We start from the raw sequence: 26,674 nt of genomic DNA on the forward strand, positions 1-26,674 counted from the left end.
AGCCATTCGGCCCATCAAGACTATACCAACCACAATCCCACCGAGGCCCTATTCCTGTAACCCCGTACGTTTACCCTGCTAGTCCCCCTGACACAAGGGTCAATTTATCATAGTCAATCAACCTAAGCCACACATCTTTGGACTGTGGGAGGAAACCAGAGCACCCGGAGGAAACTCGCGCAGACATGGGGCGAATGTGCAAACTCCACACCTACAGTGACCCGAGCTGGGAATCGAACCCGGGTCCCTGGCACTGTAAGGCAGCACTGCTAACCACTGTGCCACCTTGCCGCCCTAAACTTTTTGGACTGTACTTTAGGACAGAGAGTGGAGTAGATAATGGGCTGGACAGGGGGGGAGCCACCTCCAGTCAGTACAGCCGTGCCCCCCCCCCGCCACCCCTCCACACCACCCCCCCCTCCCCCCCCCTTCCCGCCCCCACCCCGCCGGAGGAGTCAGTCAGTCAGTCAGCTTGGGCTAAAGCAGACCAGCTTCACACTGCACAACATCAGCGAAGGGAAGCGGGACAATGAGGGTCTTACTCTTCTTATCATGTTCTTGTCTTGCTGTTTGGGGACAGGATCCCTGGGCTTTAATGGACGAAGCCGGCAGCTTTAACACAGATCCTGTAAGTGAATGCAGATTCAAATTAAATATCACAAGGCGTGAGAGTTTAGTGAAACAAGTAAGAACAACTGTGAGAAGCAAAAGAGCTGGATAAAAGACCAGCGATGAAAGGAAACTCTGAAAAAATCAGGAACATCCTACATTAAAATAGTGCAGTTTGTATTTTCTATTGCGTTATATCCTGTGCAGTTTATATAAAGTTTGGCAGCCAATGTTTCATTAAAGTGACACAAGAATTGGATTGTCTAAAATGAGACATGTTCTGATCGAATGTGTTTTATAATTTAAGGAGTTTCAGCGTCTTCCGAGGCAGATCGTGGTGTCACAGAGACTGGTAAGTCATTGAAACTTCATTTAGTTTGATTGTTGTAGCGAACTCGAATTGTGCAGGAATTTACATCCCCCGTGCGGCTTGTCGGTTTGCAGGGGGTGGGGAAGGGGGGGAATTTCTGACCTAGCGCTTTCAATTCGGACCTGCACCAACAAGACATCCACAACGTGGGGCTACAGGGCTGGTACCGAAACATTGCTCTACCTGCGTTGTTACATTTCTAGTTGGCGTTTTAGGATTTCTGTATTTCCCTTTGTCAATATCAGCGCCATCTGGTGTGTGATGCTAATTAAAAAATAAATTGCATTGGAATCCCTCAGACAATCGAAAGGGTTTCCGTATCATTAACTGCTTTTGAAGTAGAATCATAGAATTCACACCGAGGCTGCACCTACAACAATCCCACCCAGGTCCTATCCTCATGACCCCACATATCCACCCTGCTAATGCCCCTGACACTAAGGGGCAATTTAGCACGACCAATCTACCTAACCCGCACATCTTTGGAGTGTGGGGGAAAACCGGAGCACCCCGGAGGAAACCCACGCAGACACGGGGAGAATGTGCACACTCCGCACGGTCACCCGAAGCTGGAATTGAACTCAGGTCCCGGATGCTGTGAGGTGGCAGTGCTCACCACTCTGCCACCAAAGCACTGCTGTTTTGTCGGCGACCTTACAATTCGTGGTTTCTTCTGGGTTAAACCACAGCAGCTGGTGGAATTTAAATTCAGTAAATAACTCTGGAAAGGGCAACAGGGGTGGCAGAATTGCACTGATTTCTTACTGCACCAGGAGGTGGAGTTGCCAGTGTTGGACTGGAGTGGACGCAGTAGGAAACCTCACAACACCAGGTTAAAGTCCAACAGGTTTATTTGGAATCACAAGCTTTCGGAGCGCTGCTTCGTGACTCACCTGAGGAAGGAGCAGCGCTCCGAAAGCTCGTGATTCCAAATAAACCTGTTGGACTTTAAGCTGGTGTTGTGAGGCTTCTTACTGTCACTGCACCAGGGACCCGGGTTTGATTCTGGCCTTCGGTGACTTTCTGTGGAATTTGCACGTTCTCGTCATGTCTATATGGGTTTCCTCCGGATGCTCCGCTTTCCTCCCACAGTTCAAAAATGTGCAGGTTAGGTGGATTGACCATGTTAAATTGTTCCTTAGTGTCCCAAGATGTATGGGTTAGTGGGATTAGTGGGGTAAATATATGGGGTTACAGGGATAAGTCTTGGTTAAGATGCTCTGTCAGGCAGTCAGTGCAGACCCAATGGGCTGAATGGCCTCCTTCTACATTGTAGGGATTCTAAGTTATTATTCTAGGTCCTGTCTCAGAATTACTAGACTCCTGGAACTCCCTATCTAACATATGGGGACCGCTTCACCACAGGGATTGCAAATGTTCAAGATGGCAGCTCACCACCACCTTTTTGAGGGCAGCTAGGAATGAGTGACAATGGTCCTACGGTCATCTGGGACCATGGCGACTTTACCTTTATGTCAGTTGCCTCTCAGGTTCCCATTAATTCTTTCCGCTCCTAATGTAAACCTATGCCCTCCAGTTCTCGATTCCCAACCCTGGGAAAAAGACTGAGTGCATTCACCCTATCCACGCCTCTCGAATGTGTTCCGAATTCCACATTCCCACCTACCCTGATAAGCTTTGATTCTCTTGCCTAACAAGAATCTATCTACCTCCGGCTTAAAAATATTCAATGACGCCCCCCCCCGCTTCCTCCCCCCCCCCCCCCCCCCCCCCCCCCACCGCCATTGTCTTCTCAGCCAGAGTTTCAAATTCGCACATGCCTCTGAGAGAGAAGAAATCTCCTCATCTCTGTCCTAAAGGGACAGAGGACATCACTTTTCAGTCTTTTGGCTAGGATCAAGTGTCAGATCGAGCCCAAGATCGGGTGCAATACCTTATCTTGTCAGCTTAGATCTTGTCTGTCTCTCTTGAGGGGACCATGAATTGGATTCAATTGGATTTTGAATGTTGTTTTTGGAGCAAGCACGGGAATGGATTTGGGTTTGCCCGGTTCATTCTGATCATTGGCTATGTACCTTTAAGGATGGAGTAAAAATCTTTTAAAAATCTCTCTGCTAGAAGGGCAACCCTTAATTTAAAATAGTGCCCCCGAGTTCTGGACTCACTCACAAGTGGAAACATCCTTTCAACATCCACCTTGTCAATACCGTTCAGGATCTTATATACTTCAGTTAAGTCACCCCTCACTCTTCTAAGCGGCGGCACAATGGCACAGTGGTTAGCACTGCTCCCTCACAGTGCCAGGGACCCGGGTTCAATTCCTGGTTTGGGTCACTGTCTGTGCGAAGTCTGCACGTTCTCCCCGTGTCTGCATGGGTTTCCTTTGGGTGCTCCGGTTTCTTCCCCAAAGATGTGCTGGTTAGGTGCATTGGCCATGATAAATTCTCCCCCAGTGTACCTGAACAGGCGCCAGAGTGTGGCAGCTAGGGGACTTTCATTGCAGTGTTAATGTAAGCCTACTTGTGACATGAATAAATAAACTTAAAAGGTTAAACTCCAGTGAAAAAAAACTCAGTCTGTCCAACTTATCCTCATAAGACAACCCGCTCATTCCAGGTATCAATCTAGTAAACTTCCTGATGAGGGTAGGGCAGTGGATGTTGTCTACATGTACTTCAGTAAGGCCTTTGACAAGGTCCCTCATGGCAGACTGGTGAAGTCGCATGGGATCAGAGGTGAGCTGGCAAGGTGGATACAGACTGGCTTGGTCATAGAAGACAGAGGGTAGCTGTGAAAGGATGCTTTTCTGAATGGACGGCTGCGACAAGTGGAGTTCCTCAGGGATCAGTGCTGGGACCTCTGCTATTTGTAATATATATAAATGATTTGGAGGAAAATGTAACTGGTTTGATTAGTAAGTTTGTGAACGACACAAAGGTTGGTGGAGTTGCGGATAGTGATGAGGACCATCAGAGGATACAGCAGGATATACATCGGTTGGACACCGATAGAATAGAATTTTTTGAGGAGGTAACTAAGTGTGTTGATGAAGGTAGGGCAGTTGATGTCATATACATGGATTTTAGTAAAGCGTTTGATAAGGTCCCCCATGGTCGGCTTATGATGAAAGTGAGGAGGTGTGGGATAGAGGGAAAGTTGGCCGATTGGATAGGTAACTGGCTATCTGATCGAAGACAGAGGGTGGTGGTGGATGGAAAATTTTCGGACTGGAGGCAGGTTGCTAGCGGAGTGCCACAGGGATCAGTGCTTGGTCCTCTGCTCTTTGTGATTTTTATTAATGACTTAGAGGAGGGGGCTGAAGGGTGGATCAGTAAATTTGCTGATGACACCAAGATTGGTGGAGTAGTGGATGAGGTGGAGGGCTGTTGTAGACTGCAAAGAGACATAGATAGGATGCAAAGCTGGGCTGAAAAATGGCAGATGGAGTTTAACCTTGATAAATGTGAGGTGATTCATTTTGGTAGGACAAATTTAAATGTAGATTACAGGGTCAAAGGTAGGGTTCTGAAGACTGTGGAGGAACAGAGAGCTCTTGGGGTCCATATCCACAGATCTCTGAAGGTTGCCACTCCAGTGGATAGAGCTGTGAAGAAGGCCTATAGTGTGTTAGCTTTTATTAACAGGGGGTTGGAGTTTAAGAGCCGTGGGGTTATGCTGCAACTGTATAGGACCTTGGTGAGACCACATTTGGAATATTATGTGCAGTTCTGGTCACCTCACTAAGAAGGATGTGGAAGTGCTGGAAAGAGTGCAAAGGAGATTTACCAGGATGCTGCCTGGTTTGGAGGGTAGGTCTTATGAGGAAAGGTTGAGGGAGCTAGGGCTGTTCTCTCTGGAGCGGAGGAGGTTGAGGGGAGACTTAATAGAGGTTTATAAAATGATGAAGGGGATAGATAGAGTGAACGTTCAAAAACTATTTCCTCGGGTGGATGGAGCTATTACAAGGGGGCATAACTATAGGGTTCATGGTGGGAGATATAGGAAGGATGTCCGAGGTAGGTTCTTTACTCAGAGAGTGGTTGGGTGTGGAATGGACTGCCTGCAGTGATAGTGGAGTCAGACACTTTAGGAACATTTAAGTGGTTATTGGATAGGCACATGGAGCACACCAGGATGACAGGGAGTGGGATAGCTTGATCTTGGTTTCAGATAAAGCTCGGCACAACATCGTGGGCCGAAGGGCCTGTTCTGTGCTGTACTGTTCTATGTTCTATGTTCTATGAGACTTGGGTGGAGAGATGGCAGATGGAATCTAATCCGGACAAATGTGAGGTAATGCATTTTGGAAGGTCTAATACAAATAGGAGATATGCAGTAAATGGCAGAGGGATCTGGGTGTAGAGGTACACAGGTCACTGAAAGTGCCAATGTAGGTGGAGAAGTAGTCAAGAAGGCATACGGCATGCTTGCCTTCATCGGCCGGGGCATTGAGTTTAAAAATTGGCAAGTGATGTTGCAGCTTTATAGAACCTTAGTTAGGCCGCACTTGGAATATAGTGTTCAATTCTGGTCGCCACACTACCAGTAGGATGTGGAGGCTTTGGAGAGGGTACAGAAGAGATTTACCAGGATGTTGCCTGGTATGGAGGGCATTAGCTATGAGGAGAGGTTGGAGAAACTTGGTCTGTTCTCACTGGAATGGCGGAGGTTGAGGGGCGACCTGATAGAAGTCTACAAGATTATGAGAAGCATGGACAGAATGGATAGGCAGAAGCTTTTTCCCAGGATGGAAGAGTCAATTACTAGGGGGCATAGGTTTGAGGTGTGAGGGGCAAGGTTTAAAGGAGATGTACGAGGCAAGTTTTTTACACAGAGAGTGGTGGGTGCCTGAAACCCGCTGCCAGGGGAGGTAGTGGAAGCGGATTCAATCGTGACTTTTAAGAGGCATCTTGACAAGTACATGAATAGGATGGGAATAGAGGGATATGGTCCCCAGAAGGGTAGGGGGTTTTAGTACAGCCGGGCAGCATGGTCGGTGCAGGCTTGGAGGGCCGGAGGGCCTGTTCCTGTGCTGTAATTTTCTTTGTTCTTTGTTCCTGTGAATCACCCCTAGTGGTCATAAAAGTGCATTCATAATGCTGCCAAACAGGTTGGTTATCAGCCTGTAAATTCTTCCAATACATCTGATGTCTAGCAGTAAGAGTGAGAAAGTTTCCTGGGCCAATCCAATGGACGTCCATGGTCATCAACATCCTGTTAGTCCAATGCAGAGTCACCCAGACTTGAAATGTTGGTTCTATTCTCTCTCCACAGATGCTGTCAGACCTGCTGAGATTTTCCAGCATTTTCTGTTTCTGTTTTAGATTCCAGCCATCCACAGTAATTTGCTTTTACTCTGTTAGGTCATGATACCTGAAGGAGGAGAGGACAGTACTGAAGGAGTGCTGTACTGTTGGAGCACTCAGAATGAGATGCTAAACTAAGGTCCCATCAGCCTATTCAGCTGGATATAAAATATCTTATTTTGAGGGAGAGCAGGAGAACTCTCATTATTTATCCCTTTATCAAAATCACAACAGTTTGTGGGAACTTCTGTGTAAATTAGCTGCCATGTTTCCTCTAGAATGACGACAGCACCTCATTGGCTGTAGAGAGCTTTTAGAGATCTGGGATGGAATATTCCCATAACCGCCCACCTCGGGAATGATAGCAGGCTGGACACGGACCATGCAAAGGTCCACTGATCTCGGGCGTGATTTTCCAGTCTTGGGGTGAGCGCGGCCGGACAATCCCTCCCCTGGTGGTTGTGAAAAGTGCTCTAAAGTCCAATGTTCCCTCTACTAATCATGAATTGTTATTCATGTCTCATAGCATTCAAAATATGACCAGCTGGAACATGAAAAGAACCATTCAATGTGTCAAACTGGTTCATTCCGCAGTTTGGTTTCAAAACATCCTCCCTACTCAACCTTTCCGTTCACTGAGGGGAAGTTTGACAATCCTCTCTGACCTCAGAAGTAAATTGAGCGAAACGATCAAATTTCTAGCTGTCCTTATGTCATACATTCTTGATGGGTTACTCCCTTTTTCATGATATTTCCATGTTCCATGAATCTCAGGAACACTATTGACACAGACATTTCCTCATGTTCGATGGATCCGTAACTTGGGCAGCTTGGGCGGGGAGGGGGGTGGGGGGCAAAACAGGACCCTGTTGTGTGCTTGTGCTAAGGGCAAGTAAAAGTCACAAAATCAAAATCTGGCCTCTTTTTTTTGGTGTGGGATAATCATAAAGTTCCCTCACTTAATCACATTCAGAACACCTGTCTGTGCTGGTACCCATTGGAAATGATGGGATTATCCACCTTGTCTGGTTCCCGAACCTAGTAAGAAAAATGAAAAGGTACTCAACTTTGTGGGAGCTTCATAAGGTTTGTTTATTTCTCACATATAAATTTAAATGAAGAATACAGATTAAAATATTAGTCATTTGTTTTGAAAATATTCTGATTTCAACGACAAAGGAGCTTCATATCACATAGAATGAGGCCATTTGGCCCATCATGTTTGGGCCTACACTTTGAAGGAGATCTCCCATTCGCCCCAATGTCCTGCTTTTTCCACGAAGCTGAGCAAAGTTTTCCCCTTCAAGTATTGATCCAATTTACTGTTGTATAATCTCATACCACTCTTGCTTCTGAGTTGGAAAGCCCTGTTTCAAAAGCATTAGATGGTTGGATTTAAGTATGTCACTCAGTCACAGTCATGAACTGATGCTGTATTGACTGAGATGTCAGCCTCCAAACATTAAACTGACACTCTGTCTTACTGATAAACTTTATATTCCCAATTTGAAAAAGAGTAGAATGCTATCCCAGTTTCTTGGCCAATGAGCCTCCCTCGAAAAACATTAACTAGCTATTAGCTGTATCGCTGATGTGACCTTGTGCTCATCGTTAGGTTATCATAAACATATGAGAATGATTGAGCTATTTCCGAGAGATGTGCCTTATAAAGGCAGATCTTTGTTTTTTGTCCCTGAATTCATCCCATTCGACTGCAGGGACCTGATAGTGAAAAGATGGATGCTACTGGCCTGAATAGCATCCACTGGATGATTGACCCGGAGGGAGGGTGTCGATTGACCATCACGGGAGGGGCACTTGGCTGGCCCGTGTGTGGGGGTGGGAGGGTTGGCTTGCTCGTAGCGGGGAGAGGGCCAGCCAGCCTGTGCAGGGAGATGATCAGTCACGGAGGCCAGCGATAGCTGGGGGAAGGCAGTGACAAGTCTCTCCCTTCTGTGTCATTGCACAGAACAGAAAGATCTGCGCACACACAATTGCACCCTCTGCTGTGAGCTGCTGGCATTCGGGCGAGCTGAGGCACCGTGTCTTCCCCCTGCTGGCGGGAAACAGATCTTGCTTCATTTTTTGCTCAGATTGTGGTAAGATTGGATTTTTAACTCACCCAAAAAACCGGCGCAATTCCCTTCCGTTTTCACACTCATTCAGCTCTTAGGATTTTTTCAGTAAGATCGCTCCCAAAGACTCTGCTTCCACTGCCTTTGGAGGAAGACAATTTCTCATGACCTTCAGAGAGAAAAAATATTCTCCTCAGCTCTGTCTTAAATGAGCCACCCTTTTTTTAAACGGCGACCCCTTAGCCTGCTATCTTTTGATGTGGAGATGCTGGCATTGGACTGGGGTGGGCACAGTAGGAGTCTCACAACACCAGGTTAAAGTCCAACAGGTTTATTTGGAATCACAAGCTTTCTCCCGCTCACCTGGGGAAGGAGCAGCGCTCCGAAAGCTTGTGATTACAAATAAACCTGTTGGACTTTAACCTGGTGTTGTGAGACTTCTTACTGTCATCCTTTGTTATCCTTAACTAACAATAAAAGATCAACCTTGAAAGCTCCAGTTGCTCTTCCAACATCCTCAAGCTTTCGGGGAAGCGGTTTCTAGGTTTTGATGGCCTTTCGTGCAAGTGGATGGCGTCTGATTCAGCCACTGAATGGTGTCACTGCAAGGTGAAGATTGTGTCCCCATGTTCTAGGATCCATTCAAGAGGAATGAGCTTTTGCACATCTATCCTATCAAATCCCAAATTTAATGCATCTTGATCAAATCATCCTTGATGTTAGTGTACCTTTAGGAGGCTTTATAAATTCATGTTCACAGTTTTGGGTGATGTCATTGTCGGGAGGAGAAAAAACTATGTGCAGATCAGGTCACAGGGAGTTCATTTTCAGTTTTGTTTTGGCTGCAGTGTTAGAGGCAGTCTTAGAAGCAAGCTGGTAAAGAAGTCTTTCTCTCTCTCTGTTTTGCTTTGAAAATTTTACCAGTTATCTGAAAGCAAGGCTTGCAGTCATGCTGCAGTAAAGAATCTGTGCTTTGGTGTTTTGGGGAGCTGATTTGACTACAAACTGCTCTGAGTTTTCAAGATCATTTGAAATCAGCATTCAATCCAGGGCACTGGATTCCAGTATCATGTGAGCTTTAGCCTGTGCAGTGATAAATCTGTTTAAAGAGTTTTGTTTATTGGATATTAGTTTTGATTGGAACATCTGACATATATTGGTTTAGGGTTATAAAGTAGTTATTTTGTTTTCACTTGTAATTGATAAAAGTTATTGCTAATTTTCATTCCGCATATGTTAACTATATTCTTAAGGAAAATTTGTTTGATAAAAGCTCCCTAGTGGGTCATTTGAATCACACCTGACGTGAAGCATATCATGCTTATTATAACCAAATTCAAGATGCAAAACCTATGATTCAGGCGGGCTTCATAAAACACTTTGGAGTTTCTAACCTGAACCATAACACATCCCTCAATCTCCAGAATACCATTCCACAATTCTCACAATTGAATATAATCTGGTCCAAAGATTAAGGGCAGCTTCCTTATTTTAGATTGGTCAAGGATTTGCTTTAGAGTATAAGACCCTTGTCACAGGTTCCTCAGCCAAGGTAAGATAACCTTCTCTGCATTAAATCCCAACCATTGGATTTATTCCTTCTGGGTGAAATTGAATCAATGATTTCCTTGGGTGTAACTAAATTATATAATAAACTCACACAGGCTAAAGCCCATTATAAACCCACACTACTTAGCTCATCATTACCAATGTTGTGGAGGTAGATTGCCGATGTAAAGTCATACCTCACATTAATTATTTGACTGCAAGCATTTCTCATCCGTTCTTTCTCAAAATTAAATCCTCACAGCTAGAATTATTCATTCTGAAAACTGGCAAAGGTGTCAGGGTCTCTTTGGCAGCTCTCACTATCAGAATCACTCTCAATTAAGGAAAACATTCCATTGCATCTGCTCAGCTGAAATACTTTGCTTGGTCTTTACTATGGTGGCACAGTGTGGTTAGCACTGCTGCCTCACAGCGCTAGGGACCTGGGTTCGATTCCCGGCTTGGGATCACTGTCTGTGTGGAGTTTGCATGTTCTCCCCATATCTGCGTGGGTTTCCTCCCACAGTCCGGAATACGTGCTGGTTAGGTGCTTGGCCATGCTAAATTCGCCCTCAGTGTACCGAACAGGCATCAGAGTGCAGCGACTAGGGGATTTTCACAGTAACTTCATTGCAGTGTTAATGTAAGCCTACTTGTGACACTAATAAATAAACATAAAAAAATTCACCTGATGGTGGAGACTCAGTTGAATCAACTTTCTCTCGAACCTGTTAATGAAAGTGAAGACTATCTAAATTAATTCTGTTTTCTCTCTGTGTCCCAGTGAAGTGAGATGTGAATTAACTCACATTTTGCTAAAGACCATATCGCTGCAATACCAAGTTATCAAACCCACAAAGCGTGCATTAGAGAGCACCTGTAATAACAATTCTAAATGCTTAAATTAACACACTTAATTCCAGCCTTTAAATGCTGAATAATACAATAAAGGTGAACAGAAAAACCTTTATCTCAAGCTGCCATCACAGATAAGGATTTATAGAAAATCAAAACCCTCCAACTACAGGGCAGGCTTTAAGATTAGAGAAACACTCAAAAAATAGTGAATATATTTTTAACTCACTTGTAAAGAGAGGCTGATGGTTAAAAGGAAGGTAGATCAGAAGTAAAGTTAGAAGATGCCAGAAATGGGTGGCACAATGACACCGTGGTTGGCACTGCTGCCTCACAGCGCCAGGGACCCGGGTTCGATTCTGGCCTAGAGTCACTGTCTGTGTGAAGTTTACATGTTCTCCCCATGTCTGCGTGGGTTTCCTCTGGGTGCTCCAGTTTCCTCCCACAGTGCAGAGATGTGCAGGTGAGGTGGATTGACCATGGTAAATTGCCCCTTAGTGTCAGGGAGATTAGCAGAGTAAATACATGGGGTTTCGGGAATAGGGCCTGGGTGGGACTGTTGTCGGTGCAAACTCGATGGGCTGAATGGCCTCTTTCTGCACTGTAGGGATTCTGTGATTCTAAATACACAACAGGCTACCTGAAGAAATATCTTGATCCCGTAATGTGTTACCAATTTCTAACACGTTCCAGCCGAGAGAGATAATGAACAGAAACAATGTTTAATTTTATTGAGCAGGTTGTTTCAGGAAGCTAATGCTTGTGTTTTTGTTGTTTTTTCTCTTCTGCAGGACAGTAAACCCCACATGACAGATTTCATTGTCAAATCCACTATCTTTTCTCGCTATGCGTTCACAGCTGTTTCCTCCACAATGGTCAATCGGGCTCACAGACCCAAAGATGCGATTTTCCAAGTGCAAATCCCAGCCTCTGCCTTCATTTCCAACTTTACAATGTGGGTATCCACCAATCCTGGTTCTCAGGGGGGCAATGGTCTATTGAGAGTTTGTCACAGATTGTCCAGAGAGATCAATGAATGGGTGATTTGCAAAGTCAGATTTCACAGCGACAGAGCATTTTCCACCCGCGAGGTCTTCCTCCGCTCGAAACATTTTTTCCCGTTGAGTTTCAGAAAGTGTGAATTGAAAATGGATCAGGGAGGGAAACAGGGCAAGTTCCAAACAGATCCAAAGATGTGCGGGTTAGGTGGATTGGCCGTGCTAAATTGCCCCTCAGTGCCAGGGGGATTAGCTTGGGTAAATGCATGGGGGTAATGGGGATAGGGCCTGAGTGGGACTGTGGTTGGTGCAGACTCGATGGGCCAAATGGCCTCCTTCTGCACTGTAGGACTGCTGTCTCACAGCGCCAGAGACCTGGTTTCAATAAAACATGTAGTTACACAGACTCGATGGACAAGAGCTAATGCAAAGAGGGATAGCAGCAGGCACACTGTGATCTCTGGAAATATCTTTGCTTGAAAGCCTTTTCCAAACACCACACTTTCCAAGTTGTTAAAGGCAGTCAGCGAGAAGACGAAGAGGACGGACCCCAGGAATCCTCCGAGGATGGTGAGCCACTCTGTGCGGAGTCTACACATTCTCCCCGTGTCTGCGTGGGTTTCCTCCGGGTGCTCCGGTTTCCTCCCCCAGTCTGAAAGACGTGCTGATTAGGTGCATTGGCCATGCTAAATTCTCCTTCAGTGTACCCGAACAGACACCAGAGTGTGGCGACTGCGGGATTTTCACAGTAACTTCATTGCAGTGTTATTGTAAGCCTACTTATGACTAATAAATAATCTTTAATTTTTACTTTTAGGATTCTATGGTTAGAAACATAGAAAAACTATAGCACAAAACAGGCCTTTCGGCCCTACAAGTTGTGCCGAACATATCCCTACCCTCCATCCTATTAAGTCCCATGTACTCATCCAGGAGTCTCTTAAAAGACCCTATTGAGTTTGCCTCCACCCCCAATGACGGCCGCCGATTCCACTCGCCCACCACCCTCTGTGTGAAAAACTTCCCCCTAACGTTTCCCCTGTACCTACCCCCCAGCACATTAAACCTGTGTCCTCTCGTAGCAGCCATTTCCATCCTGGGAAAAAGCCTCTGAGAGTCCACCCGATCTATGCCTCTCAACATCTTATTTACCTCTATTAGGTCTCCTCTCATCCTACGTCTCTCCAAGGAGAAAAGACCGAGCTCCCTCAGCCTATCCTCATAAGGCATGCCACTCAATCCAGGCAACATCCTTGTAAATCTCCTCTGCACCCTTTCAATCTTTTCCACATCCTTCCTGTAATGAGGTTCTATGTGAGTAATAGTATATCTTCTTCACTAATCAGATAGGAGGATTTGGAAAGAAACAGCAGCAAAGCTGGAAGGAGAGAGTTTGACTGGATGATTCCAATATCAAATCAGTTACAGAAAGAAAAATATTGAGAGGGAAAGAAAGATTGTGGGGTTTGGGGAGGCGGGGGGCACGATTTTGCACCTGTGTTGGCCTTCTGTGAGAATGACGAAGCACGCTCTAAATATCTCAAGGGTCAGGAAATGCCTTGGGTGGGAGAGCCCTGAATGATTGTGCCATGGGGGTGCTGGGGGGCAAAGCCCCTAATGATTGTGCTGAGGGTGGTGGGGGGGAGAGCCCCAATGATTGTGCCGTGGGGGTGGGGGGGTAGAGCCCCCGACGATTTCACTATGGGGGTGGGGGGGGGGGGGGGGCAGGAGAGCTCCCTATGATTGTGCCATGATGGTGGAGGAGAGCCCCCCCCCCCCCCCGATTCCTTTGTGGTCAGGGGAGGTGGGAATGTATTAATTTGTTGATGATTTGGATGCCCTTTAAAGATGACGTCCCAATCTCTGTGGAGCCGGCCTTGCTGGCTCTATCAGGCCCTGCCCTGCCCGACTAATGGTGTAAATCACGCCCCCAGGCTTGCTTTTGTCAGAATGGCTCAAGGTCTGATCTGAAAACTGGGCAGTGCATCTGGAGAGCTACACGCCAGTTTTCAACCAGAGCCTGACACTCTAACAAATAATGGGAAAATTCCGCCCTGGAATATGAAAGAGAAAAGAAGAGGCAGATGAGGAAAAGTGATAAAACAATTTTGTTTAATTTAACTTTTGGAAATTTTAAAATCGCCATGATAAATTCAAAGCTTGAAGAAATGAAACTCCACACTTGTAAAAGCTGATTTGCAGTGCCAGAGAGGTTGCTTGGCGGTAATTAATTATCATCACATTGTTATTCTTACGCTATCAATTACTAGCCTTAATTATCTGCAATTAGTTCAGTTCATATCTTGTGCACAAATACAGCAACATCACAATGTTCAATGCATTTCAGTGATGAATCAGGCAGTAAGCTCCTGCTTTTCACAAAGATAATGGTGGACTGATGCAATTTGGACAGCACCCTTTACACGTAACCACATGTCAACCACTTGCCTGAAGTTTATATATTTTTATGCATAAGTAACGGTAAGCCCCGTCAGCCTTACTGTTACTTTGACGGGTAATTCGAGCCCATTATTTTGGATTGAACATAAGGATCATCTTCTCATTTAGTCTTATATTCACAAAATGAACTAGTTGTACATTAAGGAGACAAAACGACGCAGGATCTTCAGCAGAGAGTAAGTGCTTTCAATGTGAGATGCTTCCACCTAGTTCGGGGTGAAATAAATCCAACAAAAGCCATTTCAACTGAATAAGATAGATCTTTATTTATCTGTTCTCACTGTCAGATTTGCTGGAAATCCATCATTTTGGCTTTCCAAGCAGAAAAAGAGATATTGATCTGATGTGAACATTGGGAGATGGTGCTCCCCAGCGGGTAACTGTTACTGTTATAACATGCTCTGGCACTCTTAGCCCCAGATGTTAATTGGGAGGAATTAGTGAGACATTAAGTATTGGCTCACACACTGGATTTATTTTGTTACGGCTGACAGCAGGACCAAATTAGGATGGGAACTACTCGCAACTTGCATTAACTGAGTGTTTCCATGTTTGCCTTCAGTTCTGTAGCCAGCCATTGAGGGATTAGGAAAGATCTGACACAGCATTCCAAACCCAGATTTGACCTTACTTGGACCCATTTTGATCCATCCAGAGGCACAACCTTAACTGCATTTGATATTATTTCCCAGTCGCTGTCAAAATGAAAAGTTTGGCTAAAAATGAAGAGCGATTGTGAAGAAAAATATATTTCTGACTCTAATTCAATCCTACAAATCTTCTGACACTCAGAAGTTTCTATGAAACAGTCTGTGAATTGATCTATTCAGCTATGTATTGTATAATACATAGCTGGGTGGCACGGTGGCACAGTGGTTAGCATTGCTGTCTCACAGCACCAGGGATCCGGGTTCGATTCCAGTCTCGGGTCGCTGTCTGTGTGGAGTCTGCGCATTCTCCCCTTGTCTGTGTGGGTTTCCTCCGGGTGCTCTAGTTTCCTCCCACAATCCAAAGATGTGTGGGTTAATTGGCCATGTTAAATTGAGTATCAGGAAGATTAGCAGGGTAAATACTTGGGGTTACAGGGAGAGGGTAACCCTGGGTGGGATTATCGTCAGTGCAGGCCTATTGGGCCGAATGGCCTCCTTGTGCACTGTAGGGATTCTTCTTTGGTAATATTATGTTATGGCTCACTCAGTAACAGAGAAATCATGTAAGCAATCTGTACACTACACCCCGACAATGCAGAACATGCCTTATGTTTGGTTCAACAAGACAGTAGAAAGGCAAGGATTTCTTTTTAATTCTTTTCATGGGCTGTGAGATTTGCTGGCAAGGCCAACAGTTGTTGCCCATTCCTAATTGCCCCAGTGAAGGTGGTGGTGAGCCACCTTCTCGAACCACTGTAGTCTATCTGGTGTATGTGCACCCACAGTGCTGTTAGGAAGGAATGACAACAGAGTCCCAAGTCACGATGGTGGGCGGTTTGGAAGGGAACTTGCTGATGATGGTGCTGCCATGCCCTTGTCCTCCTGGGTGGTAGAGGTCGTGGATTTGGAAGGTGTTGTCGAAGGAGCCATGGCGTGTTGCTGCGGGGCATCCTGTAGATGGTACACTCAGCTGCCAGTGTGTGTTGCTGGTGGAAGGAATGAAGATGATGAATGGGGTGCTGATCAAGCAACAACTTTGTCCTGAATTTTGTCAAGCTCCTTGAGTGTTGGAGCCGCACTCCAGACAATATTTATTAATAAACGGATGGCAATTACTTCCTTTCCAACCATTTCTTTTGGAAATCATAGAATCCACAGTGCAGGAGGAGGCCATTTGGCCCATCGAGCTTGCATCGACAACGGTCCCACCCAAGTCCTAACTCTGTAACCCCACATATTTACCCCTCCTAGTTCCCCTGATACTAAGGGGCAATTTATCATGGCCAATAAATCTAACCCACATATCTTTGGAGTGTGGGAGGAAACCGGAGCACCCGATGGAAACTCACGCAGACACAGGGAGAACATGCAAACTCCACACAGACCCGAGGTGGGAATTGAACCCGGGTCGCTGGCTCTGTGAGGCAACAGTGATAACCACTGTGCCACCGTGCTGCCCTGCATCTTTAATGCTGTGTCCACAACTTTAAGAATGGAAAACTAACCTTAATACAGGTTTGATGGTGAGCTAACCATTTGTCAAAGCTAGGATGCTGGGAACACGAAGCAAGTGTGGAATACAAGGAAAGTAGAAAGAAACTTAAGCAAGGAGTAAGGAGGGTTAAAAGGGGTCATGAAAATGCATTGGCCAGCAGGATTAAGGAAAATCCCAAAGCTTTTTATACATATATAAAGAGCAAGAGGGTAACCAGGGAGAGGGTTGGCTCACTCAAGGACAAGGGAGGGAATCTATGCGTGGAGCCAGAGGAAATGGGCGAGGTAGTAAATGAGTACTTTGCGTCAGTATTCACCAAAGAGAAGGACTTGGTGGATGATGAGTCTGGGAAAGGATGTGTAGATAGTTTGAATCATGTTGAGATCAAAAAGGAGGCGGTATTGGGGTCCTTGAGAAACATTAAGGTAGATAAGTCCCCAGGGCCTGATGGGATATTCCCCAGAATACTGAGAGAGGCAAGGGAGGAAATTGCTGGGGCCTCGAGAGAAATCTTTGTATCCTCACTAGCTACAGGGGAGGTGCCAGAGGATTGGAGAATAGCCAATGTTGTTCCTTTGTTTAAGAAGGGGAGCAAGAATAATCCAGGTCTTTATAGGCCGGTGAGCCCTACATCAGTGGTAGGGAAATTATTGGAGAGGATTCTTCGAGACAGGATTTATTTCCACTTGGAAATAAGTGGATGTATTAGTGAGAGGCAACATGGTTTTGTGAAAGGGAGGTCGTGTCTCACGGACTTGATTGAGTTTTTCGAGGAAGTGACAAAGATGATTGATGAGGGTAGGGCATGTTGTCTACATGGACTTCAGTAAGGCGTTTGACAAGGTCCCTCATGGCAGACTGGTGCAGAAGCTGAAGTCGCATGGGATCAGAAGTGAGCTGACAAGGTGGATACAAAACTGGCTCGGTCAAAGAAGATAGAGGGTAGCAGTGGAAGGGTATGTTTCTGAATGGAGTGGCGTTCCTCAGGTATCAGTGCTGGGACCTTTGCTATTTGTAATATATATAAACGATTTGGAGGAAAATGTAACTGGTTTGATTCGTAAGTTTGCGGACGGCACAAAGGTTAATGGATTTGCGGATAGCGATGAGGACCATCAGAAGATACAGCAGGATATATATCGGTTGGAGACTTGGGCAGAGAGATGGCAGATGGAGTTTAATTTGGACAAATGTGAGGTAATGCATTTTGGAAGGTCTAATACAGATAGGTAATATACAGTAAATGGCAGAACCCTTAAGAGTATTGATAGGCAAAGGGATCTGGGTGTACAGGTACACAGGTCACTGAAAGTGGCAATGCAGGTGGAGAAGGTAGTCAAGGAGGCACACGGCATGCTTGTCTTCATTGGCCGGGGCATTGAGTTTAAAAATTGGCAAGTCATGTTACAGCTTTATAGAACCTTAGTTAGGCTGCACTTGGAATATAGTGTTCAATTCTGGTCGCCACACTACCAGTAGGATTTGGAGGCTTTGGAGAGGGTACAGAAAAGATTTACCAGGATGTTGCGTGGTATGGAGGGCATTAGCTATGAGGAGAGGTTGGAGAAATTTGGTTTGTTCTCATTGGAACGATGGAGGTTCAAGGGCGACCTGATAGAATTCTACAAGATTATGAGAGGCATGGACAAGTGTGGATAGTCAGAAGCTTTTTCCCAGGATGGAAGAGTCAATTACTAGGGGACACAGATTTAAGGTGCGAGGGGCAAGGTTTAAAGGAGATATACGAGGCAGATTCTTTACACAGAGAGTAGTGGATGCCTGGAACTCGCTGCCGGGGGAGGTAGTGGAAGCAGATACAGTAGTGATTTTTAAGGGGCATCTTAACAAATACATGAATAGGATGGGAATAGAGGGATATGGTCCCCGGAAGGGTAAGGGGGTATTAGTTGAGTCGGGCAGCATGGTCAGTGCAGGCTTGGAGGGCCGAAGGGCCTGTTCCTGTGCTGTAATTTTCTTTGTTCTTTTAACCTCAAATGGCAGTCATGCATGAGCACTTTGTTTCTTCACTTTGAATGAGTTACAAAGTGCAACTAATAGAATAGCATTTGATGAAAGGTATATTCCCCTGGCCTTGCTGTCAAACAGCCCCAATAACGCTCATTGTCTTATAACAAGATCTACAGTGACCTGTGAAACATTGGTCATTATTAAAATATGGAATGTAGCAAACCATTCTCACAACACTGACAGACCCAGAAAAGAAATGTCTGGACATTGCTGTGACTTAATTAACATTCAATCCGTGCTTTTGTCCCCTACAGGATCATTGGCAAAAAGGTACATCAGAGCGAGGTGACGAGCAAAGCTAAGAAATCCAAAGACAAAATAAAAGAACATTCTGAAAAAAATGATACGTAGGTATTCAATTCCTCACTCACCTGCACTCATATATGTAAAAGACCTCCAGGTAATGCAGGAGTTAAAAGTATCTAGCAGGTACTGATTAGCTGAGGTGATATGGAGATGCTGGCGTTGGACTGAGGTGGGCACAATAAGAAGTCTCTCATCACCACATCAAGTTTATCTGGAATCACCACACCAGGTTAAAGTCCAACAGGTTTATTTGGAATCATTGGAATTATTTCAAACCTGTTGGACTTTAACCTGGTGTGGTGATTCCAAATAAACTTGATTAGCTGAGGTGTAATTAAAACTTGTCAGTAATGTAATGCTGGTGGTTTACTGAGATAGTGGCTAGTTTTAAATAACAGCAAATGTCAGCAGCATCTCAGGATTCAGTCACAGTTATCCTGGGTGGAATTTTCCCATCCCCCCACCGTGGGAATCATAGCGGGCGGGACACAGATCATGCGAAGGTCTGTTGACCTCGGGCAGGATTTTCTGGTCTTGGGGTGAGCACAACTGGAAAATCCTTACAGCAAATACCGAAGGGCCTTTATTTGAAATAGTCCATTATTCAAAATAATTACTTCCACCTTAAAGAGAATGGTAGAAATGACAGGCATAACTGAACAGATGGAACACAATGGCTGGAACTCTACCATCTTGCCCGCCACAGAATCGGCGCAGGCGAGTGTCCGGCAATGGAAATCTCCGTTGACCTTGGGCATGAATTTCCAGTCTCGTCTGAGCGAGGCTGTAAAATCCCACCCAGCATGGAGGACCAATAAACTAAACTACACATTGTGATTTTGTCCCTGTGGTTCCCGTTTGGTGGATTGGCAGATGAGCTACTTGGGGGCGGGTGGAAGGAAAAGCCAATTGGTGGGTCATGTCTGTCTAAGTGGCTGATTGAAAATTGCCATTGCCAGAGGTTTGAAAGTAAAGAGACCTGGCTGGCCTTTCACATGGGGACAACATATTATTCCAACTGGACAGAGAGAAGAGGGCCTCCAAGAGTTCAAGACAGCAGACATCAATAGGGAGACAAGAGAAATTCCCAATTTGAATTACACTTGCGGCACAGAGTTTATAAAAACAACTTACATCAATAAAGCAACAAGCAAAACAAGCAAATCAAACTTCCTAATCGAACGTGTACTTAAAATGTCTGCCCCTCTGTACTTAATGTGAACTTGTTTATTACTGGACTTGTCAACACCAAGAATTATTTGTCTTCAGCTTTTAAATGAGCTATTCATTTTCTGGGACATTTCACTGTAATTTCAACAGTTGCTAGTCAAAGACATTGGTTAGCTGTGTGGAGAATCTTGGTTCATTGATGAGACAACAGAATGCCGTGTCAAGTGTCATTGGCCTCTTGCAGGTGATCTCAGTCACACAAGAGGAGAGTGTGCAGTGATGGGTAAAGGCTCATGGACAGAGTGAGTTCAGGGAAAGCCCAAAAGATTCCATCAGCATGTATTTATTTAATTTGTGACAGGACAAAATAAGTTATGAAGTAAATTTTATGAGATGGATATTAAAAGCCTGCAGATTTTAAGAGGATGTAAAGATTGAAGCAGATAGAGTGGGTGAGATTATCCAGCTGTGCATTCCCCAAGACTGGAAATTCCCACCCGAGCTCAACGGACCTTTAAATGGTCTGCCGAATTTTCAGTCTCGCTCGCTATGACTCCCGCAGCGGACAGGGTGGGAAATTTTCGGCCAGTGTTTCACAGGTTTGATGGAATAGAATGTGTTAGAATAGAAGCATTGTGACGAGTCAAGGTTTCAATGCAGTGAGGGATGGTATAGTTGGCGCTTGGGAGGAACAAGAGAGGAAAATTTAGAGGGAGATTTGGTTTTAATATAATCATAGAGGCAGCAGCGCTTACTACTGTGCCACCATGCAGCCCCATAATGCAGGTGGGCTAGCCTAGATGCACTTGCCTCTCTGGTGAATATTTATCTGTGAAATGATTCATCAAATGGTTGGGAGCAGGATGGCCTGGAGGAGATTTTTTATAATTCATTCATGGGCATTGCTGGCTGGACCAGCATTTATTGCCCATCCCCAATAGAAATCATAGAAATCATAGAAACCCTACAGTGCAGAAGGAGGCCATTCGGCCCATCGAGTCTGCACCGACCACAATCCCACCCAGGCCCCACCCCCCACATATTTACCCGCTAATCCCTCTAACCTACGCATCTCAGGACTCTAAGGGGCAATTTTTAACCTGGCCAATCAACCTAACCCGCACATCTTTGGACTGTGGGAGGAAACCGGAGCACCCGGAGGAAACCCACGCAGACACGAGGAGAATGTGCAAACTCCACACAGACAGTGATCCAAGCCGGGAAGCGAACCCAGGTCCCTGGAGCTGTGAAGCAGCAGTGCTAACCACTGTGCCACCGTGCCGCCCTTGAACTGAATGGTTTGCTAGGCCATTACAAAGGACTTTTCTTTTTTAAGAGTTAACCATATTGCTGTGGATCTGGAGGCACGTGTAGGCTGGAATCGTTAAGAATGGCAGAATTCCTTCCCTAATGGAGATTAGTGAACCAGATGGATTTTTACAACAATTGACAATTGTTTCACGGTCATATTAGACTTTTAATCCAGATTTTTCCAGATTCAACTTTCACCTATAGTGGGATATGAACCCAGAACTGGGTCACTGGATTACTAGTCCAGTGTCAATACCACTACGCCACCACCTCCCCGTGAGATTAATGTCCAAACACTAGAGAATCCTCAACACGATTCTATTTTGACTTTGTGAAAATATGAACTTTAAGATCAGTACAGCCAACATTCCCAAAGTATGTTCCACTCCTTTCTTGTATTTCTTGTAAATTCCTTATTCCCACCATGATTCCAACCAGATAATTTACACCAGTGTCACAGCACAGCTGAAAAATAAACATTTTTATTACCTCTGATGCTGAGCAGAGCAGCTGCAATACGATCCTCACTCAAATCCTGAACTTATGAAAAACCCCACTCCCTGAGGTAACATCTATTACAGCCTGGCCCGTGTGACTACACATCAACATATGATAACTCGGCAACTTGTCAGCTTTCTTTGGCTGAAAAGTAGTCCACCATTTAAAAATAAGGTTTGGGCTTTTTCAATGTCTCAGTGAGTTTATCCAGTGAGTGGCGAAGACACTCAGGTCAATAATCATAGAATCCCTACAGTACAGAAGGAGGCCATTCAGCCCACTAAGCCTGCACTGACAACAATCCCACCCAGACCCTACCCCTGTAACCCCACGTATTTACCTTTCTAATCCCCCTAAGGGGCAATTTAGCATGGCCAATCAACCTAACCTGCACAACTCTGGTCTGTGGGTGGAAACTGGAGCACCGGAGGAAACCCACGCAGATACAGGGAGAATGTGCAGACTTCACACAGACAGTGACCCAAACCGGGAATTGAACACGGGTCCCTGGTGCTGTGAGGCAGCAGTGCTAACCATTGGGCTACCGTGCCCCCAACTTTACCATCCAATTTCAGATGTGTGGCTGCAGGTGGGGAACATCAGCTGAGGGAGGACAAGATAAATTTTGGCAGTGAAACAGTCTCCCACGCTAAAAATGCTTACCACCATGTTGCTCCCAAGGCCAGTTGGCTGAGACACGTGTGTGTACCTCAGATTCATGGAAGTACACATAGAAAAGCTTCAACGCTTCCAGGGGAGGCGAAGAATGTCAGAAAAAATGTGAAAAACTTCAAACGAAACCTTGCATTAGGCTGGATTTAAATAATTTGGCAAGTGCTTATTAATGTCATTAATTATCCCACTGACATGTGTACAGAGACGGATGTCGCTTTGACCCCAGAGAAGTCTTTGCTCACCTTTTCAGTCTTTCTGCCATTTTGCTGACAAACATCGCTGACTTCTTTACGGTGGCTTTTCTTCTAAGTCATTAGTGATCCAATAGATTTTATTAGCAATGAAACTATCCCCAGATGTAAAATTGAGATGCAGAGGTCTGTAGGAGTGGCTATTCTGGAAATCATTAAATACAAAATGTACAGATTGTGATATGGTTCGTACAAATACACTTAAATTGTTGTGGTTATTTCACATGGTAACGCAAGATAATCACAACCAAAATCATTAATCATTTCATACTGCAATACTGGAAGACAATGGGAGGCTCGTGCATGGAACCTTCTAACATATTAATCTACTTTGTTCTGACAGGGACACTGAAGTGGAACTTTTCACCGTCACTGTAAGTTTGCCTGCGAGGACTAAAGGATTATTCCTCCTGACCTATGAAGAGATGTTGGAGAGGCGTCTGGGAAAGTACACACACGTGATCAGTGTCAGGCCGATGCAGATCATTCCTAAACTCCTGGTGGAGATTCACTTAATGGAGAATTTCGGAATCTCTTTCCTAGAAGTTGCACCCCTGAGAAACAGCAAGCAGATCAGTCAATCCACTGCAGGTACAGAAAATCAAAGAGGAACACTTATATTCCCGATGATAAATTTGCAATGAACAAGTTTGTTTTTTAATAGACAATGGATTTAGAATGCAAATTTAGTTTAATTATTGCATTTTGCCGTGATATCACCAATAACCTGATTGCTATCATACTTTTTAAAAAGTGTAATTTAATGGACTTTTTCACCTGTTATTTTATTCGCCTCTCTTTGTTTTCCATGACATTTCTGCCTTCAAATGCCTTGCACACAGCAGATACCCCTGGATTTTGATTGCAGGGAGCACTGGGGGATAATATAGCTTCATTAATTTTCCCACCCTTCTGCTGTGCAATGCTGCCTGTTATACCACAAGAGAAAAGCTGACACGAGTAGAGCTGTAAACCTCTGTCTATGTGCACTTAATAATGTGATGATACTGTGCCTTTAAGAAATGTATTTGTGTCATGTTTCTTGTACAGGATTTTTTTAGCAGTCAGTTCTATGTATTGATGCTACTTTGTCTATAACTGGCAGCCTACATGTTTATGCTGCAGAAGCACAATTGATCCTAATTGCTGGAATGTTTGTTTCAATATGGGCTAATGCAGTGTTGTTATTTTAGTCTTTTCCCTTTGAATTTTTCAGAATGGGGCTTGATTAGGTTGATTGACAGGAAAAGTCATGTGACTGGGCGGGGCTAGGCTCACAGAGTGAAAACAAGCTCAGTTGCTGTTTGGGGGCTGTAGAGAGAAGATGTTCTTTCTGTCTCTGAAGATTAGAGATTGGGACCTGCCAGAAAATAGGTCTCTTTCTCTGAAGTTAGATCTCTCTCTGGTGCCTGCTGTATGGGAGTCAGAGACAAGTGTCTGTCTGGATCTCTGTCCCGAGGTGTCAGGAGGCTGGAAACCTAGCATCCATGTGAACTAGATGTTTTTGTGCTAATTGATTCCGAAAAGGGATGTATGTCCATGGGGATATTACTTAAATTGAAACTATAGTGATGATTAGCTGTTAAGAATTAGAACATAGAACATAGAACAGTACAGCACAGAACAGGCCCTTCGGCCCACGATGTTGTGCCGAGCTTTATCTGAAACCAAGATCAAGCTATCCCACTCCCTATCATCCTGGTGTGCTCCATATGCCTATCCAATAACCACTTAAATGTTCCCAAAGTGTCTGACTCCACTATCACTGCAGGCAGTCCATTCTACACCCCAACCACTCTCTGCGTAAAGAACCTACCTCTGATATCCTTCCTGTATCTCCCACCACGAACCCTATAGTTATGCCCCCTTGTAATAGCTCCATCCACCTGAGGAAATAGTCTTTGAACGTTCACTCTATCTATCCCCTTCATCATTTTATAAACCTCTATTAAGTCTCCCCTCAGCCTCCTCCGCTCCAGAGAGAACAGCCCTAGCTCCCTCAACCTTTCCTCATAAGACCTACCCTCCAAATCAGGCAGCATCCTGGTAAATCTCCTCTGCACTCTTTCCAGCAATTGTACCTTGTCATGTTTAAGTATTTCCAGTGGTAAAAGTTATCCTAATTCTTTTTGTTATATTTTAACTGTGTTGTTAAGTAAAGTTTGTTTTCATAAAAACCTACCTAGTGGGTCAATGCAACCACACCTGGAGTGGAACACCTTATGTTCGCACTAATGCCAACATCAAAAATAGTTGGGGTCTGGGCTAACTTCATAATATACCTTGGAGTTTCTGATCTAGTCTATAACACTAGCTCTTGAGTGTTTGTGTTTTAATGCTCAGCAACACTGCGCCAACACTCTGCCTGCTACATTTCCAGGAATGTGTGAGAAAGAGAGCTAGTTGTTGTTATGATCCCAGTTGATGTTACCACTGAACAAGAAGGCCCCAGAATGGACCCTGGCTCAAAACTTTACTTTTATAGAAAACATGGATAGACAGAGCCACAGGACTACTAATTAGCTTTTAACAACATCAATTTTATTTATTAAACATGAGAAGTTTGACTATAATACAAGACCCCTTCATCCCATTTACAAATCTTCACAAATTACGCAGATTTTAAGAATAACACAGCTCACAAAGTGTATCTTATGCTCCAATGTTCTCAATAAATACATAGTCCCTGTAAACCAAAACACTAACTGCAGTCAGACACACCCCACTCTGAAACCGAGAGGTAGATGCCATCCAATCAAACTACTGTGAATTTCCCCTCAAATACCCCGCAGATGATTATCACATGAATATTTCCACACATCACTCTCGAAATAACACGCCTCAGACTCTTCTTCCAAATATGCTTTCTCTCAGCTGTTTTCAGCAAGGATCCACTGCCAGAATTTCCAACTCTCCTTTCAGTATTCCTCTGCCTTGAATTACCAGGTGCATTCAAGCTTCCACACATCTGTGTCGGTACAGACTTGGTGGGCCGAAGAGCCTGTTCCCCTGCAGTACTCTTCTTTGTTCTTTCAGGTACACAATCTCTCAGGTACTCAGCCATGCTAATAAACACTACTGCTTCACAGGCTGTACTAAGTTCAACAGCCTTAGGATTGCTTTAGATATCTGGCTTCTTGCTAGACAACTTCACTGGTCTGTACTTTTCATCATCTCTGCCTTTAACTTCAATAAACAAGATGTTGGTCCAATTTCAGTCCCTTTTGTCCCTTTGACTTCAAACATGCTGGGACCTCTCTTTTCATTCCTTGGTTTCGAGAGCAAATTGTTCTTTAGTTTCTAGGGCCCGCTTTCTTCCCATTTCTCCATTGACCTGTTCCTGCTTCTGGTAGAGCTGTGAGAGTTGCCTTTTCTCTCACTACCGAGCACTAACTGTCTTGAATCCAATTAAAACTAAATGGTTTCTCCAACTCAAAGCTGGCTCTGGTTGCTAAGCAACAGCTCAGTCCATCTTTACACTTGTTTCCTTTTCACGTCGTAAACTCTCAAATCATAATCATAAAGACATAATTTCAAATGAAACCAAAACCCCCATCGTTTAACCCGAATCTAACTAGAGTTTTAACCCTTTCTTGCTCAGAAACACTAAATTAAACACACTTAAATATATCCCATGTTTGAGATATTTGACAATACAAATATAGATTATTTAAAACTACCGCTGCTTCCTGCCAGCCATTTCCCCGGATCCATCCCAATACTCTCACCCCCACCCAAAGACCTACCTACCTGTTTGCTCAGCATCCAAGTTGGGCAATGCTGCAAAGGCCCCACCAATAGCATTGCAGCTCACCAGTTTTCTGTAGATATGAATTGAGGTCCAATTATTGGTGAGTGTCAATGGGCATGTGTTGGAGGTGTTGCATTCACCTCACATGAGTTTCTGATACACGATGAATTTCTTTACCTTGGAGGCCACATAATCTAGTATGAAGCTTCAGTGCAATGATGAGGGAAAGCTGCATTGTTAGAGGTGCCGTGGTGTCTCTCAGATTACACATTATTCATTTGCCTCTGTGGTCTTGCCGGGAGAGGTTCTCTCTTGCAAGAATCACAGCTGGGGATCATACATGATGGCCAAGTCGGT

At 44.7% G+C, this 26,674-nt stretch overlaps 1 protein-coding gene across 1 annotated transcript in view; it reads left to right on the forward strand.

Annotated features, from left to right (window-relative positions):
* The first annotated feature begins 503 nt into the window (after positions 1-503).
* itih5 (inter-alpha-trypsin inhibitor heavy chain 5) overlaps positions 504-26,674 on the forward strand; it is a 67,323-nt gene continuing 41,152 nt past the window's right edge. The window contains exons 1-5 of the mRNA XM_078235916.1: positions 504-628; positions 917-961; positions 11,516-11,679; positions 18,610-18,702; positions 22,910-23,157. Of these exons, the coding sequence (XP_078092042.1) occupies positions 530-628; positions 917-961; positions 11,516-11,679; positions 18,610-18,702; positions 22,910-23,157 (649 nt within the window). The 5' untranslated portion in view covers positions 504-529. The remainder of the gene's footprint in view (positions 629-916; positions 962-11,515; positions 11,680-18,609; positions 18,703-22,909; positions 23,158-26,674) is intronic.

This window comes from Mustelus asterias, chromosome 19, assembly GCF_964213995.1.
Source record: "Mustelus asterias chromosome 19, sMusAst1.hap1.1, whole genome shotgun sequence".
NCBI lineage: Eukaryota > Metazoa > Chordata > Chondrichthyes > Carcharhiniformes > Triakidae > Mustelus > Mustelus asterias.